General features: G+C 47.4%; 1 protein-coding gene across 1 annotated transcript in view; it reads right to left on the reverse strand.

The window, feature by feature from the left end:
- Positions 1-245: 245 nt before the first annotated feature.
- The window catches only part of ANKDD1A (ankyrin repeat and death domain containing 1A), a 48,613-nt gene continuing 32,822 nt past the window's right edge, over positions 246-16,036 (reverse strand). Inside the window, 9 exon segments of the mRNA XM_043921120.1 lie at positions 246-294; positions 296-359; positions 2,990-3,177; positions 5,492-5,586; positions 7,193-7,291; positions 8,530-8,631; positions 11,066-11,165; positions 13,596-13,804; positions 14,209-14,368. Coding sequence (XP_043777055.1) covers positions 246-294; positions 296-359; positions 2,990-3,177; positions 5,492-5,586; positions 7,193-7,291; positions 8,530-8,631; positions 11,066-11,165; positions 13,596-13,804; positions 14,209-14,368 — 1,066 coding nt within the window.

Genomic DNA, 16,036 nt, shown 5'->3' on the forward strand with positions numbered 1-16,036 from the left:
GGTCACGGGGACCATCTGGGCCACCCTCACTGCACAGACAGGGAGCCTGGGGCCCAGAGGTACTGTGAGTTGCCTGAGGCTCTGCCTGGGTTCCAGGAGGAGGAAGGGCTAGGACCAGCAATCTGGAAGGTTCAGAGCCAGTGCTATGGCACCGTGGTCTGAGAAGCCTTGGAGGGCCTTGTAGCTCTGACTCAGGCCCAGAGCTGCCCCGAGCAGGAAGCAGGCGAGAGGGAGACACTTACCAGTCAGGACCCTCCTGCAATGGCCACGAGGCCCTTGAACAGCGCGCTGGTGAGTGCTCACCACACTGTGTGGCCAGATGAGCAGCATGTGCCTGTGTTCCCCATAGCTCCTGGTTCCTGAGGATCAGGGAGGGAGGGGGAGAGAGAGAAAAGGTACCCACCCTGTCTGCCTTACCAGAGCCAGGTCTGAGCCCACCCTTACTTCCACCAGAACACCAGGACCTTCTCCAGATTTCAGCAGAGCTCAGCCCAGAGATGGGGAGGAGAATGGGAAGGAGGGGTGGGAGGAGCGTGGGAGGGAGGGGCGGGAGGGGGAGGAGCAGCAGCCTCAGATGGTATGGGGGTGGGGTTTTGGGTCCGGGACTTCAGGACCTCCCCAGCCCCAGACTTTCTCCTGATCCTCCATCGTGTTTCCTATTGGTGTCACTGGGAAGAGGGAAAGAACTAGCATTCACGGTGGTACCCAGATGCACTGTAGAGTTCATCTCTCTGGCTGCTCACAGTCATCTCTGCTTTGCATGCTGTTCTTTGCACCAGGGGTTCTCAGCCACTAGTGCTCACTGGAAACACCTGGACTCCTCTCGTCTCTGAGATTCGCCTGTACTTGGGAGTGGGTGGCCTAGGCCCTGAGCTGTGTTAAGCCTTCCTAGGTGATTCCAATGTTTGGAAAATGAGTGCCTACTCTCTTCAGTGCCTGTGGTAGCATTAACTTGTTATTAAACTGTGACCAGGTCAGCTCTCCCAGGTGGGGGCAGAGGCTTTGGCACAGCCCTGGGGGCACAGTCATGATGTCCAAGTCAGTCATCCACTGCATCCCTGATGTTCTGGTGTCTGTGGGCCCCCAGTGGGCCCCTCCTCCTGGTGTTGCCTGTGATATGCCCATAATATGTTTCATTTGACCCCTTTATTCACTAACCCTTGTCACCAGCCTTGTAATTCACCAGTGCTCTTTAATTGTCTAAGAAATCTGCATCTGTAACAGAGTTTACTTTTGGACTCATTCTATTACAGATGCAGATTCTAAGAAATCTGCATCTGTAATAGAGTTTACTTTTGGACTCCCGCTTCCCTGATAACTCAGTTGGTAAAGAATCCGCCTGCAATGCAGGAGACCCCGGTTCAATCCCTGGGTCGGGAAGATCTGCTGGAGAAGGGATAAGCTACCCACTCCGGTATTCTTGGGCTTCCCTTGTGGCTCAGCTGGTAAAGAATCCACCCGCAATGTGGGTAGACCTGGGTTCGATCCCTGGGTTGGGAAGATCCCCTGGAGAAGGAAAAGGTTACCCACTCCAGTATTCTGGCCTGGAGAATTCCATGGACTTCCATGGGGTTGCAAAGAGTTGGACGCGACTTTCATTTTCACTTTTGGACTCCCTGCTCTATCCACTACCCGATTTACACATGTGTATGTCAGGAATCTCTGTGTTAAATTTTTAGCTTTCTAAGTTGAGTTAGACCCTTTTTGCCTTTATTCCCCAGAGTATTTATTTATATATTCCCTGTCTCTTCTTTTAGGTGAACTGTAGAATCCTCAGATGGTGCTAGTGGTAAATAATCTGCCCCAATGTGGGAGAACTAAGAGATGTGGGATCGATCCCAGGGTTGGGAAGATTTCCCCTGGAGAAGGAAATGGACCCACTCCAGTATTCTTGCCTGGAGAATCCCATGGATAGAGGAGCCTGGGAGGCTACAGTCCGTGGGGTCACAGAGTTGGACACAACTGAAGTGACTTAGCATGCACACATGTAGAGTCCTTTAGTCAAGTTTCAAAAACTTCTTATTTTGATTTGATTAAAATTGAATGAGGGACTTCCCTGGCGCTCCAGTGGCTAAGACTCCATGCTCCCCTTGCAGGGGGGCCAGGTTTGGTCCCTGGTTGGGGAGCTAGATCCCACATGCCACAATTAAGACCCAGTGCAGCCAAATAAATAAATATTAATAATAATAAGTAAAATAAAATTGGATCAAAGCTTCAGTTGGGGGAAAATTGATATCTACATGACACTTTTTTTAGCTGGAAACACAGGAATGTTGTACCACTTACCAAGTCTTCTTTCAAATAATTTGTATTGTCTTACTCATGTCAAATAATTTGTATTATCTTACTCATGTCAAATAATTTGTATTATCTTACTCATGTCACTCATATTTTAGAAACATACTACTGTAAGTGGAATATATTTTTAAAAATACCTCTATATATTTTGTCCACTTCTTGATGGTACAGAGGAATACTATGGTGTTTACATATTTAATCATATTTAGCCATTTCATTATTTTTTTCTCAGAGTTTTTCTGTTGACTCTTCTGGACTTCCTATGTACATAATTATAGCATCTGAAATTAATAAATCTCTCTTCCTTTTCAATATTTACACTCTTAATTTCTATTTCTGTTTCATACCTTAATACCAGGGCCAAAATTTCCAAACAGATGTGAAATAATAGTGGCAACAACAGTTCCTTTCGTTTTTACAGGAAGTAAAGGCAGTGCCTTTAGCTTTGTGTGTGAGCGATGGGTATCAGCTCAAGCTGACTCACGAGGCATGTGAAGTTCACAGGTCAGATGTGGAGGGAGGGGCAGAGGGCTCAGCTGTGCAAAGGCCTGGGGCGGGGAAGAGCACGTGGCATGTTGGAAATAGCGTGTGACTTGGTGAGGATCTTCCCCTAGAAGCACAGAAAACTGAACACACCCATGTGCCCCCACCCCCTCCTGGGTTGCTCTGGGGCGCCGAGGCAAGATGGTACCTGTCCACCGCTGCTCTATGGCTTGGACGTGGGCCTTGGTGAACTCCCAGCAGGACGCCAGCTTCTTCCACGTGTGGGGCCGCAGGTACTGGGAAGCCAGTTGCCACAGCACTGGGCAGAGAGGCTGTGTTTCCCGCTGATGGTCCTGCATAATGGTCAAACTCTTCCCAGAGGGGTTACAGAGGTCCCTGCACAGGAGGCGGTCCCGTGGGGCAGATCCCAGCAGTACAGCAACCATCTCGGGGAAATCCCTGCCAGGCTCCCCCTTGTTCCATGAGCCTGGACCCAGAATTGGCAGCATCACAGACCTGGGGCCTAGTGTCCATTACTCTGGTTTTTGACTCTATGCCTGGCTTTGAGTGCTGGAACCTGAGCTGCTTACATATTTTTCCATCCAGAATTCCTTTCCTTACCTTCCTGTCTCTCAATCCCATTGCCATAGTCAAAAGACCACCTGTGTGCCACGTCTTCCAGGAAGCATTCCCGATCTTTCCTTTTATTTGTGTTCTTATAGCAGGAGTGTCAGTAGAACACCTCAGCAACTGTGGCTAGAACCAGGCAAGCCAAGAATCAGGCACTAACTAAACTTGCTGAATGCCAACAAGTAGAGAAGGGTGGGTTACAGAATTCTTTCCATGCAAAGCAGGTGATAAAATGAGGCTGCCAAAATTATGTAGTAGCATAAGTTAAGCCCACAAAAGCCTAGACTGAAGCCAAAAAAAGCCCCTTGAAAAATGTGGATACTTAGTTCTGGCTGCTAAAATGCTCAGGTGAGTCCTGGCGTCTGCAGCTTTGAACCTCACATCCTGGTTAATAGTGTCTGGGAGGTGATGACCTGGGAGCTTTTCTCCCACGTGGGGTGAGAATTGTTTCTATAGAACAGTGTTCTCAGCCGCATCTTAAATTGGAATCATCTGAGACCTTTAAGAACCACAGAAGCTAGGCCTTTACCTCAAGATTCTAATTGAACTGGTTTAGGGGTAGAAAGGAGGGATTTGTGATTCTAACTGCACCACTGCCTTAGCATTGAGAACTTTTAAAGCCTGAGGTGGATTAAGATTATGCATAGAGATGGATCAGTTCATTTAATAATCATTTGTATTAATATTTAGGAGTAATCCATTGTATGTAAAGAAGTTGTATTGTTGACGAGATGTGAAAGAGAAAAATCTTCTGATTCCTATGGAAACTTGTTATTGATCGATTGGTTTTGGGACAGTTATTTTTTTGAGAAGCACAAGAGAATTTTACTGTTTGTATAAAATATCAGAGGGCTCCCCAGGTGGCTCAGCAGTTAAGAGTCTGACTGGAGACGTGGGTTCGATCCCTGAGTCGGGAAGACCCCCTGGAGAAGGAAATGGCAACCCACTGCAGTATTCTTGCCTGGAGAATCCCATGGATGGAGGAGCCTGGCGGGCCACAGTCCATGGGGTCACAAAGAGTCAGACACGACTTATTGACTAAACAACAACAATGATACAATAGCAGAATGTCTACGACATTTAAGATTCACTTTATAGGTTTAATTTACTGGATTTAATGGAATAATTTAAGAATTTAGGAAGCATTTGAAGTGCTTAAAAAGAGAACCTATTATATTAAATGTATTAATTCAGTTTAATACGTTTAAGGAAGTTTAATTAAGTTTAAACACAGGACCAAACTTTAAACAAAAGGTTTCCTTGAGGGACTTCCCTAGCTGTCCAGTAGTTAAGACCCCGTACTTCCAATGCAGGGAGTGTGGGCTTGATCCCTGGTCAGGGAACTAGATCCCACATGCTGTGTGATGCAGCCATTTAAAAAAATGTCTTTCTTGAAAGTGACTGTTGAAATTTACTAGTTGTATAAATACAATAATAAGAATGTAAAAATAAATGTAAAAGTTTAAGGAAAACTAAGATTTAAATTTTGTAAAAAAAAATAGTATTAATTTCAAAACTGAAATAAACGCAAACTTTTATTTTCTGTATATAGAAACAACCACTAAAGGTAAACAAAAAACTCTCCACTCACCCCCATTTGTTGATGCTGGAACTGCAAATGCCTGACCTTACATTTGCTACTACTCTTTCCCAACTCCAGAGCAGATATCCCTAAACAATCCCAGCACACTTGAGCCCTCTGGGCTCAGAAAGTTGCTTGAATAGAACACCCCAACCCACAGTTCCAATCACCTGGAGCTGACAGTGAGCTGGAACCAAACTGTCATTTCTTTATTCATGTGTGTATGCATTCATCCATCAACGAGGAGCTGGAGCAGTGTCTACCAGTATCTCCACACTGCTATGGACCTCAGTCAGCCTTATTTCAGGTGGTTTGGGTGATCACCCATCTCTTTATAATCCCAAAGAACCCCAGCATTAGGTAAGGCAGCAATTATCATTCCCTTGGAAACCGGGGGGTTCCTGAATTGGTCAGGGCTGAGGTTCAAAGCCAGCTCCACCTGAAGCCATGGCTACTCCCTTTCCAACACAGACAGACCAAGCACAGGGCCTCAGTAGCTTCTCCCATTCGTAGAAGTGATCAGCTTTTGTGATCATGTCCACCAGGCTGCTGGGGTTGCTGCGGGCAGCCACTGACAGGGCAGGTTTTCCTTGCTGCAGGTGAGAAAGGAGAAGGGAAGCCAGAGTCTGTACTCGAGGGTGTGTGGTGGACTCTAGCTCTGACAACAAACCCTCCTGTCCAAAGCAAATGGTTTCTAGCAGTCTACACTGGAGAACAGAAACGTTTTCTGGGAGAAACTCCAGGTATGGAAAGTCACAGTAGACTAAGGCAATAATAATAATTCTAGCAACCACCCCTTGTGTTCCTTTAGAATAGGAGGCCTTAGAGCTTATAAAACTCAGCCTATGGTTCATGTTGATGTATGGCAGAAACCAACACAATATTGTAAAGCAATTATCCTTCAATTAAAAATAAATAAATTAAAAAAAACAACACCCAGCCTACATAACTCTTCAAGGTCGTCTGTGAGATCACATTACCAGCCCCATTTCTCAGATGAAGCTGAGAGAGGCCTGGGACCTGGAAGACTTTGCTGCAACGCTTGCACCTGGACACACCTCTCCTCAAGCAACAAAATACAAAGAAACTATATGAGACTAAAAATAACTGCATGCAGGCACAGTTGGGGCAAATTCTGGATCCCAAAGATCAAAAGAGACCAAAAAATCCAGCTACCACTTTTGAAGAGTGTGGAGCTAAAACAGAGGATCGGGAGCAAAAGCAGGGTACTGTGCAGGCCCCCTGCACACAGCGCCAGTTAAGGGGTGAGCCAAATACCTATGCTACCCCTCCAGCCCAACCTCTGGACACACCCCTACCCTCAGCCCATATAAAGGAAGAACTTGCCCCACCTCGCTTACCCCTGCTGTAGCAAGGGCCCCAGTATAGCCTAGTCTGAATATCTTGTCTGGCCTCTAATCAATTTCTGTCCATTGGGAAAGGCCAAGAGCCTTTGTTGGTAACAAAACCAGAACCCAGAGAAAGGGCCTGGGCTCCTATGTCATATTTGCTTCCTCCCCTCAGCCTCCCAGCCCTTTGCCCCAGGCCTGTGGCACAATGCTGGCCTCAACCACCTCCAGGAACCTTGGGAAGATGGGGAGCTCTTCTTCAAGTTTGGCCAGCTGTCTGGGGCCCAGCTCAAAGCAGGGAGCCCTGCCCAGATCCAGCCTCCAGGCTTGTTCCCTGCCCCACCTCTTTCCCACATCACCCCAAGGGCTGGGCCATGTGTGCAAGGCCCTTCCCCTCGTGGGCCCGTGACCTCCTAAGCCTCACATCAAGCCTTCAGGTCTTCTTGAACCTCTGGCCACCTGAGGAGTTGGCCACCCCAGAGGCACCATGACCCCGGAAGCTTCTGCCAGCCTTGTTGCACATGTAGGGACTTGTGGGGTGGTAAGGCACGGTCCTTCCAGTCTTCTCCCCCTCTCCCCAGCAGACAACTCAAGGAGCTTAAAGTCTGATGGAGCTCATGAAAGAGAAGACAACTGTTATCACAGAGAAGGACCAAGAGAGGAGCGGGCCAAGTGCTGAGAGCCCTCAAAGGAGGCAGGGGAGGGTGATGGAGGGGCAGGAAGGCTGCCTGGAGGAGGCTGCCTTTGAGCTGATATGTAACAGTGATATCAACACTCTGGAACCAGGAGGCAATTGGCTCAGGCAAAGTTGTGAAACTTGAAAACGGAGGCTGGTTGTGAGCAGGGGTACCTTATCTCTTAGGTTTAAGTTAACCCCAGTGATGAGGAGCATCTCTGCTATGTCCCACCAGGCGTGCTCGGCGGCAAGTTGGAGGGGTGTCTGTTTCCTCTGGAGAAGAAGCCAAGGGATTGAAGAGCAGAGAAGCATGTAGGCATGGTGTGTAGCTCAAAGCCGGGACAGGACCAAGGAGGGGTCCACTCCCAACTGGGTCTCAACAGAATTTCTCTCTAAGAAGTTATAAGGAAGGGTAAACTGGGTTTAATCATAAACATACTACTCAGGAGAGAAAACTTAGTGAAAAACAAAAAAGTAGAAAGAACAAAGAAAAAATACCACTCACTAGTCCACCCATATCAACCTCTGTTACAGTCTTAGCACATTTCTTCTAGTCTTTTGTTTAATGCAATTATTTTTAGTTTTATGGCTTTACATATTTGAGATCATTCTATATTACATTTTGTATCTGTATAACTTTCTGCATATTATAAACTAAATAAACACCATTTTTCATAGCTCCATAAAAGCCAATCTATGTCTATACTGTAATTTTATGGGAGACCCAGGTTCGATTCCTGGATTGGGAAGATCCCTGGGAGAAGGAAATGGCAACCCACTCTAGTATTCTTGCCTGGAGAATCACATGGACAGAGGAACCTGGCAGTCTACAGTCCATGGGGCCACAAGAGTCGGACACAACTTATCAACTAAACCACTACCACCATAATTTACCCAATCACTTCTCTCTTATTAAGTATTTGAGCCCTTTTTGAAATGAAAACTGATACGGTGTTACAATGAATATCTTGGTGCATGAGCTCAATATATTTCTTGAGGCTCAATTTTCAACAGTGCAAATACTGACTGTTTTAAAGATACATGTTATATTCTGTCAAATTGCTTTCCACTACTAGTGGTTGTGGATGGTCGCCCCGAGGATTGTATGATTGAGGGGTAGATTGTGGGGATGGGGGTTTTAAAATGATTCTGTCTGATTACAACTTCAGGACTCAGAGGCCTTTTGTTATGCAAGACGAACCCAGTCACTGCTGCCCTGGTAATTTTCCCTAAGGGGGAAAAAAAGTCAATGAAAGGAAAAAGCTAAATATAGGAAGATGTTTACTTTAGTGTTCTATATATCATGACAAAAACTTGGGACTACCCAAATGCTCAACATAGAGGAATGGTTAATAAAATGTTGCTACCTTCAACAAATATTCAAACAGCTTTTTACAAGCTAAGAAAGCAATTCCTCAACTCTGGGCCAGGCTGGTAGACCACAACCAAACTCTGCCAGCCTGGGAGGGTGCCCAGAGGTGCCATGGGGCCCAGATGGTTTCTGTAGCTACTTCTATTGTCAACAGTGTCCAGATCACTGGGGCGTCCATAAGGCCCTGCAGCAGGCCAGTGACGTTGTGCCTCACGGCGAGATGCACAGGAGCGGCGCCCTGCTGCTGGGGGAGACACACAGATCAGTTGATGGGTCCCTCCCAGGGTTGCCCAGCTGCAGCTTGGTGCTAGAAGATGGGAGTTAGGAGGAGTGTAGACAGTGCTTCTGAGTTTGGCCTCTCTCGCTTCTCGGGCGACAGGAGTGGCCTAAAGCATTTACAGCCCAAAGCCTGAATTCCTGGGGCCCACTGCTGATCTCAGGGTGGGAGGGAGCCCGAAGTCCCACATTTGAGACCTTGATGTGCCAACCATTCACCACACAACTTTGGGCAAGTCATCCTGCTTCTCTGCTACTCTTCATCCAGCAAATGATGCCTGCTGCAACAAACAGCAAGGTCCCTTCTAGGAACACCACCTTCAAATTCTCTGATAACTCATTTACTTTCCAGGAACCTAGCAAACATATAGGAATGGTATTCTTATTTAGTACTTTCATCTCACAAATGAGAACACTTAATGAGATCATAAAACTACCATGACTCACCCAAGGACACGTAACTAATAGAGACCTTGTGTTATTGGACTTTCTACCTCCAGGGTCTAGGTAGGTGCCTAACAATTATTTATGTATGAAATCAATGAATGAGAGAGGCAGCCAGGACCAGAACATAGGTCTCACTCCAAGGCCAACAGTCACCCCAGGCCTCACTTGGGGCTGGAGGATTCCATCCCGTGCTCCCTGTGAACACTGACCACGTGACGAAGTGTGGCTACTGCCACAGAACCCTTCTGTCTAGGTGTACAGTGCCACGCGTATAGTGGGACAGGACAAAACCAGAAAACTCAATGGATTTTAGATGGATATTATCAATGGATAGTAGATGGATACTATTAGTAACTGTGGAAAACACCTTCGTATAATGAGCAATAAAAGGTTATAGAACAGAACACACACACACACACCAAAAACACCCAGACTACCGTTACTAGTTTTGGCCAGGAAAAAAGCAGTTTATGGATATCAGAAGATTTAAACTATATGATTATTTGTAGGCAATGTGATTGTACATCTAGATGTGTTAAAATAGCTACTATACCCCAACAACAACAAAAAAACTCTAGCAAATTAATGAAAAGTCATACAGAAGATAAAAATACCAGAGTCAATAACATTCCTATATTGAATGCCTACAAGAAAAGACATGTTTTAAAAAGATAGTCTATTCACAATGACGGTCAAAATACATAAAGTACCTATGAAGAGTATAATTGGAAATGACTTACAAAGGCAAACAAAAAACCATAGGACACCACTGAAAGATATAAAACAAGACATAAAGGAAATGGCAAGACATGTTCCTAGTGAAAAAACAAAATATTACAAAGATGACCATTTTATCTTATTTATAGACTTAATGTAATCCCAAACCCAAACTGCAAATAAATGCCAAAAAATAGTCTAAAATGGGCTTCCCAGGTGGTGCTAGTGGTAAAGAACCCACCTACCAATGAGGAGATGTAAGAGACATGGGTTTGACCTCTGGGTCAGGAAGATCCCCTGGAGGAAGGCATGGCAACCTACTCCAGTATTCTTGCCTGGAGAATCCCATGTACAGAGGAGCCTGGCGGGCTATGGTCCATGGGGTTACAAAAGAGTCGGACATGACTGAAGCGACTTAGCACATCACAGCATTCTAAAACGCATCTAGAAAAAACTTTAGAAACCCAGGAAAAACTGCCACAGAATTTCAACAGATCATTGCTAAGTAACTGTGAAATTTATAAAATAAGGTGAAAAGAAGGTCTGCGTGTGAGTGAATGGGCAGACACGGGAAACTGGCTCCAAGAATGATTCAGATGAGCTGGGAAGCCCAGCAGGGCTATAGCGGTGGCTTTCCAGGAAGCGGCAGACCACAGAGATAAAGCAACCAAGGAGGCTGTTTACGGCCTTCATCATCCTAGAAACAGGTGGGAGGGGTTGTGGTGGAAAAGGGCAGTGGCAAGAGACCAGTATTGCTTTTCATTGTTTTACACATTATTTGTAAAAACCAAAAGAACCAAGAAGAACAAAAGGATCTAGTGAGATGCCTTCTTCCCACCATTATCATCCATCTGCTCCATTCTCCCCACTCCCATAGTAACATCTTATAAAGCCACTCTAAAATACCCTAACCAGAATACTGACATTGATAATACCCATCTTACTCAGATCTCCCCAGTTTCACTCCCAGTCATTTGTATACATGTGTATTTTATGCAATTTTTTCATTAATGGGCACACACGTAGGTTCATGTATCCATCACATGGTCAAGATACAGCAGTGTTCCGTCACCACATGGGTCGCCTGTGTTCTCCTTTTAAAACCACACCCTCCTCCCTCCTCTGCCCCCCGTCCCACCCTCAGCAACCACTATTCTGTCCTCCATGTCTATTTTGAGCAGCAAGTCATGGGAGACTCTTCAGTGTGGCCCCTCTCATCCATGCCCCACACTGACATGATCAGCCACATCAGTACTGCTTCCTGCCTGGATGAGGGCCCAGACCAAGTCCTTGGAGCCACCAAGGGCTGTATAGTGGAGGCAGCTCTGGTTTTTTCTAGAAGGAAACAGGCATCAGTGCAGCATCCCCAGGACATCTCACAGTGGGGTTTACAAAGCACTCTGGGATTCATTATTCCATTCACAACTCACAACCCCCCGTCCCGGGACTACTATCTCCATTAAACCCAAAAGAGGGAGAAATCAGTGACTTGCCCAGGCCTGGTGACTAGTAAAAGGAGCAAACTACGGTCTCTGGATTTTCCTCGCCTCCAGTCACAGACTCCAGAACAAAAGCCAAAAGCCTTTACAATTCCTGAGCCAGTGCAGACACTCAGAGAAGAGACTCTGAGAAGACGGTCTTCAAAGAGGGGGACTGATAAGATTTGCAGTTCAAGGCAAACCCCATCCAGCACATACTATCCAGCTAGAGCTGGTGTCAGCGGGTCCACAGAGGAGATTGGCAGGGCCAGAGCGAGGGCTTTCTCCTGGATGGGCCTTCATCTCAGAAGGACCTGCTAAGTGACAAGCTGTCTCAGGTTGCCCTGGACTGAAGGCTCCCTAGAATGTGAGACTTTCTGTTTTAAAATCGGGACAGTATGAGGCAAACCAGGATGAGTTGGTCACCCTGCCAAAGTTTTGTCTGAGCAAGTACACAAGATGGGTGGGAACCCATCCACCTCCCCGTGGGAAATGCGATCCCTTTGGGTTGGCTGCTCCTCTGAGACTCAGCTACATGACCTTGTGGGGGTGGGACTGTTGGAATGGATCACGGCCTCTGCCAGAAACAAGTCAAGGCTGGAGCAATAAGCCCAGAGAGGCCTGGAGTCTCTTCTCCAGGGCGTCTCTAACTCACCAATGACCACCAGCTGGACTTGACCTCCCGAGTCTCTTAAACTCCTGCGCTGTTACTGCTGGGGAGGCACCATCCATGTAGCATTCTTGCTCCTCCCAGTGCCTGCTGCTGGGCACAGAGAAAGGGCCTCCTGATGGATGACCATAACTGGGTGCCTGGGGGCAGTCACGTCCCTTCTCTGGGTTGTCCTGCTCCCCCCACACCCCTGGGGTAGTAGCCTCCATACTTTCCAGGGGAGTTCTGCAAATTAATAGGCTTATAAAGCATTATTGGCCAAGAAAAAAAAGGGAATTCCTTGGTGGTCCAATACTTAAAAGACTGCTTTCACTGCCAGGGCTGTGGTTCAGTTTCTAGCTGGAGAACTAAGATCTGGCGGACCACATGGCATAGCCCAAATAACACTAATACTAATAATAAAGCATTATTTACATTTAAGGGAAGTTATGGTTGCTATTATTAATAAATTTACTTTTGCCATTTTGCTATTTGTTTTCAGAATGTCTCCTCTCTTTTTTATTCTGTTTCCCCGAGACTGCCTTCTTTTGTGTTAAATTTTTTTTTAGCATATCCTTTTCATTCCTCCGTTTTTGCTATTATTTATATTATTCACTCTTAATATTATTTTTGCCACATTATTGAAATGTGGACCTGAGTGTCCCTCAGACGCTCAACCATCCAAAAAAGATTATTTGTCACTGATCAAAAAATAAAAAGCAAAACAAAGCAAAAAAGCCAACTTCCTACTTAAAGAAAGGTAACAGTCCTCCCCCTGCCCCTGCCCCTTTTCAAGGACACAGAATTTCTATGGCCAATTCACAGAGCACAATGGGAGGGGAGAAAAGAGGCCTGTCCCAGAGTCACACCCAGCCCTCAGCTCTGATTGCTGGGGTGGGCGGCCACAGCTGGAGACACACACACCGCACCCTCGACCCACCCCACTGGGCAAGGCAAGCCTGTCAGGCCCTGAGCTCTGGGGTCAGAGAAATAGGCTTCTCAGACTCAGCTTTGCTTCTTACTAGCTTGAGCCCTGGGAAGGTCACTGAACCTTTCTCATCTGTAAAATGGGGGAAATTTTTCTGAGATAATATTCAACCATTATAAAAGGGCTTTGTCAACTATCAAGTGTCCAATAATAAGACTCTAATGGGTACTGAGCTCCTATTAAGTCCCAGGCACTACACTAGCTATTTAGTCCTCACGGCAACATAAAAAAAGTAAGTATATATCATGGGCTTCCTTGGTGGCTCAGATGGTAAAGAATCTGCCTGCAACGCAGGGGACGGGTTCGTTCCCGGGGTCAGGAAGATCCCCTGGAGAAGGAAATAGCTACCCACTCCAGTATTCTTGCCTGGAGAATTGCATGGACAGAGGAGTCTGGCAGGCTACAGCCCATAGGGTTGCAAAAAGTCAGACACAATGAGCAATTAACACACACACAAGTATATACCATCTTCAATTTATAGCTGAGAAAAGAGGCTCAGAGAGGTAGAGTAACTTGCCCAAGGTCACAGAGTGCAGCAGTAGAGAACCCAAGTCCAGGACCTGAGCCTGCTGCCTCATAGCTTTGCTCACACCACGTTCAGGAATCACTGTGGCTGCTACAGTCACAGCCCGGCAGCTGAGGACACACACTGGTCCTGGGGGCGCCCAGCTGCCTGGGTGAGGGTGTTAGCGCTCCTCCCCGCCCCTAGGAGGGGCTGCACACAGGTGAGGTGGATCAGACCTTCCTGACACCCAGAGGGGTGGTGTGAGGGCAGCAGGAGGCTGAGGCCAGAGCCGAAGGCGGAGGTCACCACCCTTGCTGGGGCTGCCGGGCTCTTTGAGCTCTCCCGTCCCTGCTCCTGCGGACGATGACCTGGTTATCAGTGGCTTCCTGAGCCCCACGCCTGATTCTCACCTGGAGGGGCATTTGGGGCGTTCAGTCCGTCCCCCACAGCTCTGCTCCTGTCTCCTCGCCTCCTGTCTCTGCTCCCTCCCACCCCACCCTGGTCATGTGACCTCCCGCTCCTTTAAACACATGCGGTGTTAAGGACTTCTCCATAATCCCTGATGCCCAGTGTTCCTGTGAGCCTGGAGTTTTGTGCTGCCACTCATTTCTTCCTGGCGGGCTGTTAGTCTGAGAACATGTCCTTGTTCTTGGTCCCAAGGTCCCCGCCGGGAGAAATCAGACAGCACCATGGGCTGTGGGCTCCTGGAAGGCAGGGGACAAGTCAACCTCACACATCTCTGCCTCTGCCAGACTCACTGCATTCTTCTCCTTCAGGTCCAGCCTGACGGCCACGCGTCACTGCTGCATAGCCAGGTGGGCGGCCAGGTGAAGGGCTGTGTTCCCTACTGTAAGGAGAGGGGTTCCTGAAGGGTCAGTGGGATCACGGACCCTTGCAGGTCCTGGGGACCCGCTGGAGCTGACGTCCAGACAGGGGTGACACATCCAGGGTGACAGAGCAGGTCTGTGACAAGCTAGAGCTCTGCTGGGCCAATGCCACCCTGCTCGGAGAGCTGTGCCCCAAGCTACCAAAAACCAGGGGCATTTTCAAGGACCAGGTTCTCATCTCTTTTTTCACACTTAAAGATAAATACATTACTTAAAAAAAAAAAAATTCCATGCTCCAGGTTAAAGCTGGTCCCAATTCAATGAGCCCAGATCCATGCATTTCCTCTGCTCAGGCCACAGCCCCAGAGACTCTCCTTGTACTCAGGCTGTGCCCGGCGGCCACATGGCTCAGTTTCTCATCTCCTATATCTGTTCTAGATGTTAGCTTCTTATTGAATGGCACAGCCCACCCTGACCACACTATTGAAAACTGCACCTTCCTCCTGATGATCCCCTTATCTTGCTTCACTGTTCCTTTCCCCCAGAGTGCTGACCACCTAACACCTGCTACCAGCTACTTGTTTACTATATTTATTGTTTATTGTCTGCACCTCTTGGCTGGAACAGAAGTGCCACAAAGGTGAGGATTTCTGTCTTATTTTCTTCTGTAAAGTTTTCCCAAGTGCCTAGATTAGGGCCTGGGGCACACGGCAGATATTTGTTCTGTAGATATTTGTTCAATAATCAATAACGGAGATGCAGAACCTGACCTGTGTCTCCTGGAACTTGAGAGCAGCCTCACCCTTGAGAAGTCTAAAGGTGACTGTGGCAGAGCCGTGACAGATGACTCCACTGGGCGGGCGAAGGGCACAGCGTCCCTTGTGTCGGAAGTGGCCTAACCGAGGACAGACTGTTGGGGGTCATCCTTAAAGAGACCTTGCTTCAGGAGGGTAAGAGGCCCCAGGGAAGAGGAGGCAGCTGAACGTGGCCAGCCCAAGACAAGGTATGTCCCTACAGGGAAGCCGTAGATGGAGCCAGGGCAAAGACCCTGGAGTCACAAACAAAAGCATCCAGAAGGGAAGACTCAGCTTCAGCCATTCATCATGTCCAGGAGGCTGCGGGAACAATTGAGCTGAATCAGTCAAGGGGGCCTTTTGGCTCAAGGGCTCCCCTCTGCCCTGGGCTGTCTCAGTACCTTCCCCAGGAAGGAATTCAATTTAGGGAATTCTCTGGTGGTCCAGTGGTTAAGAACCTGCCTTCTTCCAATCCAGAGGACTCGATTCCTGGTTGAAGAACTAAGATCCCACATGCCATGGAGACATGTTCTCAGGGCCATTAAGCCCACATGCCGTAACTGCCGAGCCCACACACTCTGGAGCCCATGCACCACAACCAAAGAGGCCCACACACTGCAACAAAGACCCAAAGCAGCCAAAAGGAAAAAAAAAAAAGACACACAAAAACAGACATTCAATTTAGACACATATCTTTCAAGAACCTAGTGAAGATGTGAACATGTACTTAAAGTAGTTAAGCCATCCCCCACCTCCATGATAGATCCACACATACATAAACTATCTTACTGGGTCAAAGACAAAACATTTACATTTCCTTGATGATCATCATCAGATTATATTAGTACGTAAAACTAAGTTTAGAAAATCCCCTTGACCACTTGGTTCCACTCCTCTCCCACTTGCTGCATGGTTGGCTTGCCACGCCCAAGGACCAGGCTGTGGGTGACGTAGCTGCAGTGTGA

This window comes from Cervus elaphus, chromosome 12 (assembly GCF_910594005.1).
Source record: "Cervus elaphus chromosome 12, mCerEla1.1, whole genome shotgun sequence".
NCBI classification, from domain to species: Eukaryota; Metazoa; Chordata; class Mammalia; order Artiodactyla; family Cervidae; genus Cervus; species Cervus elaphus.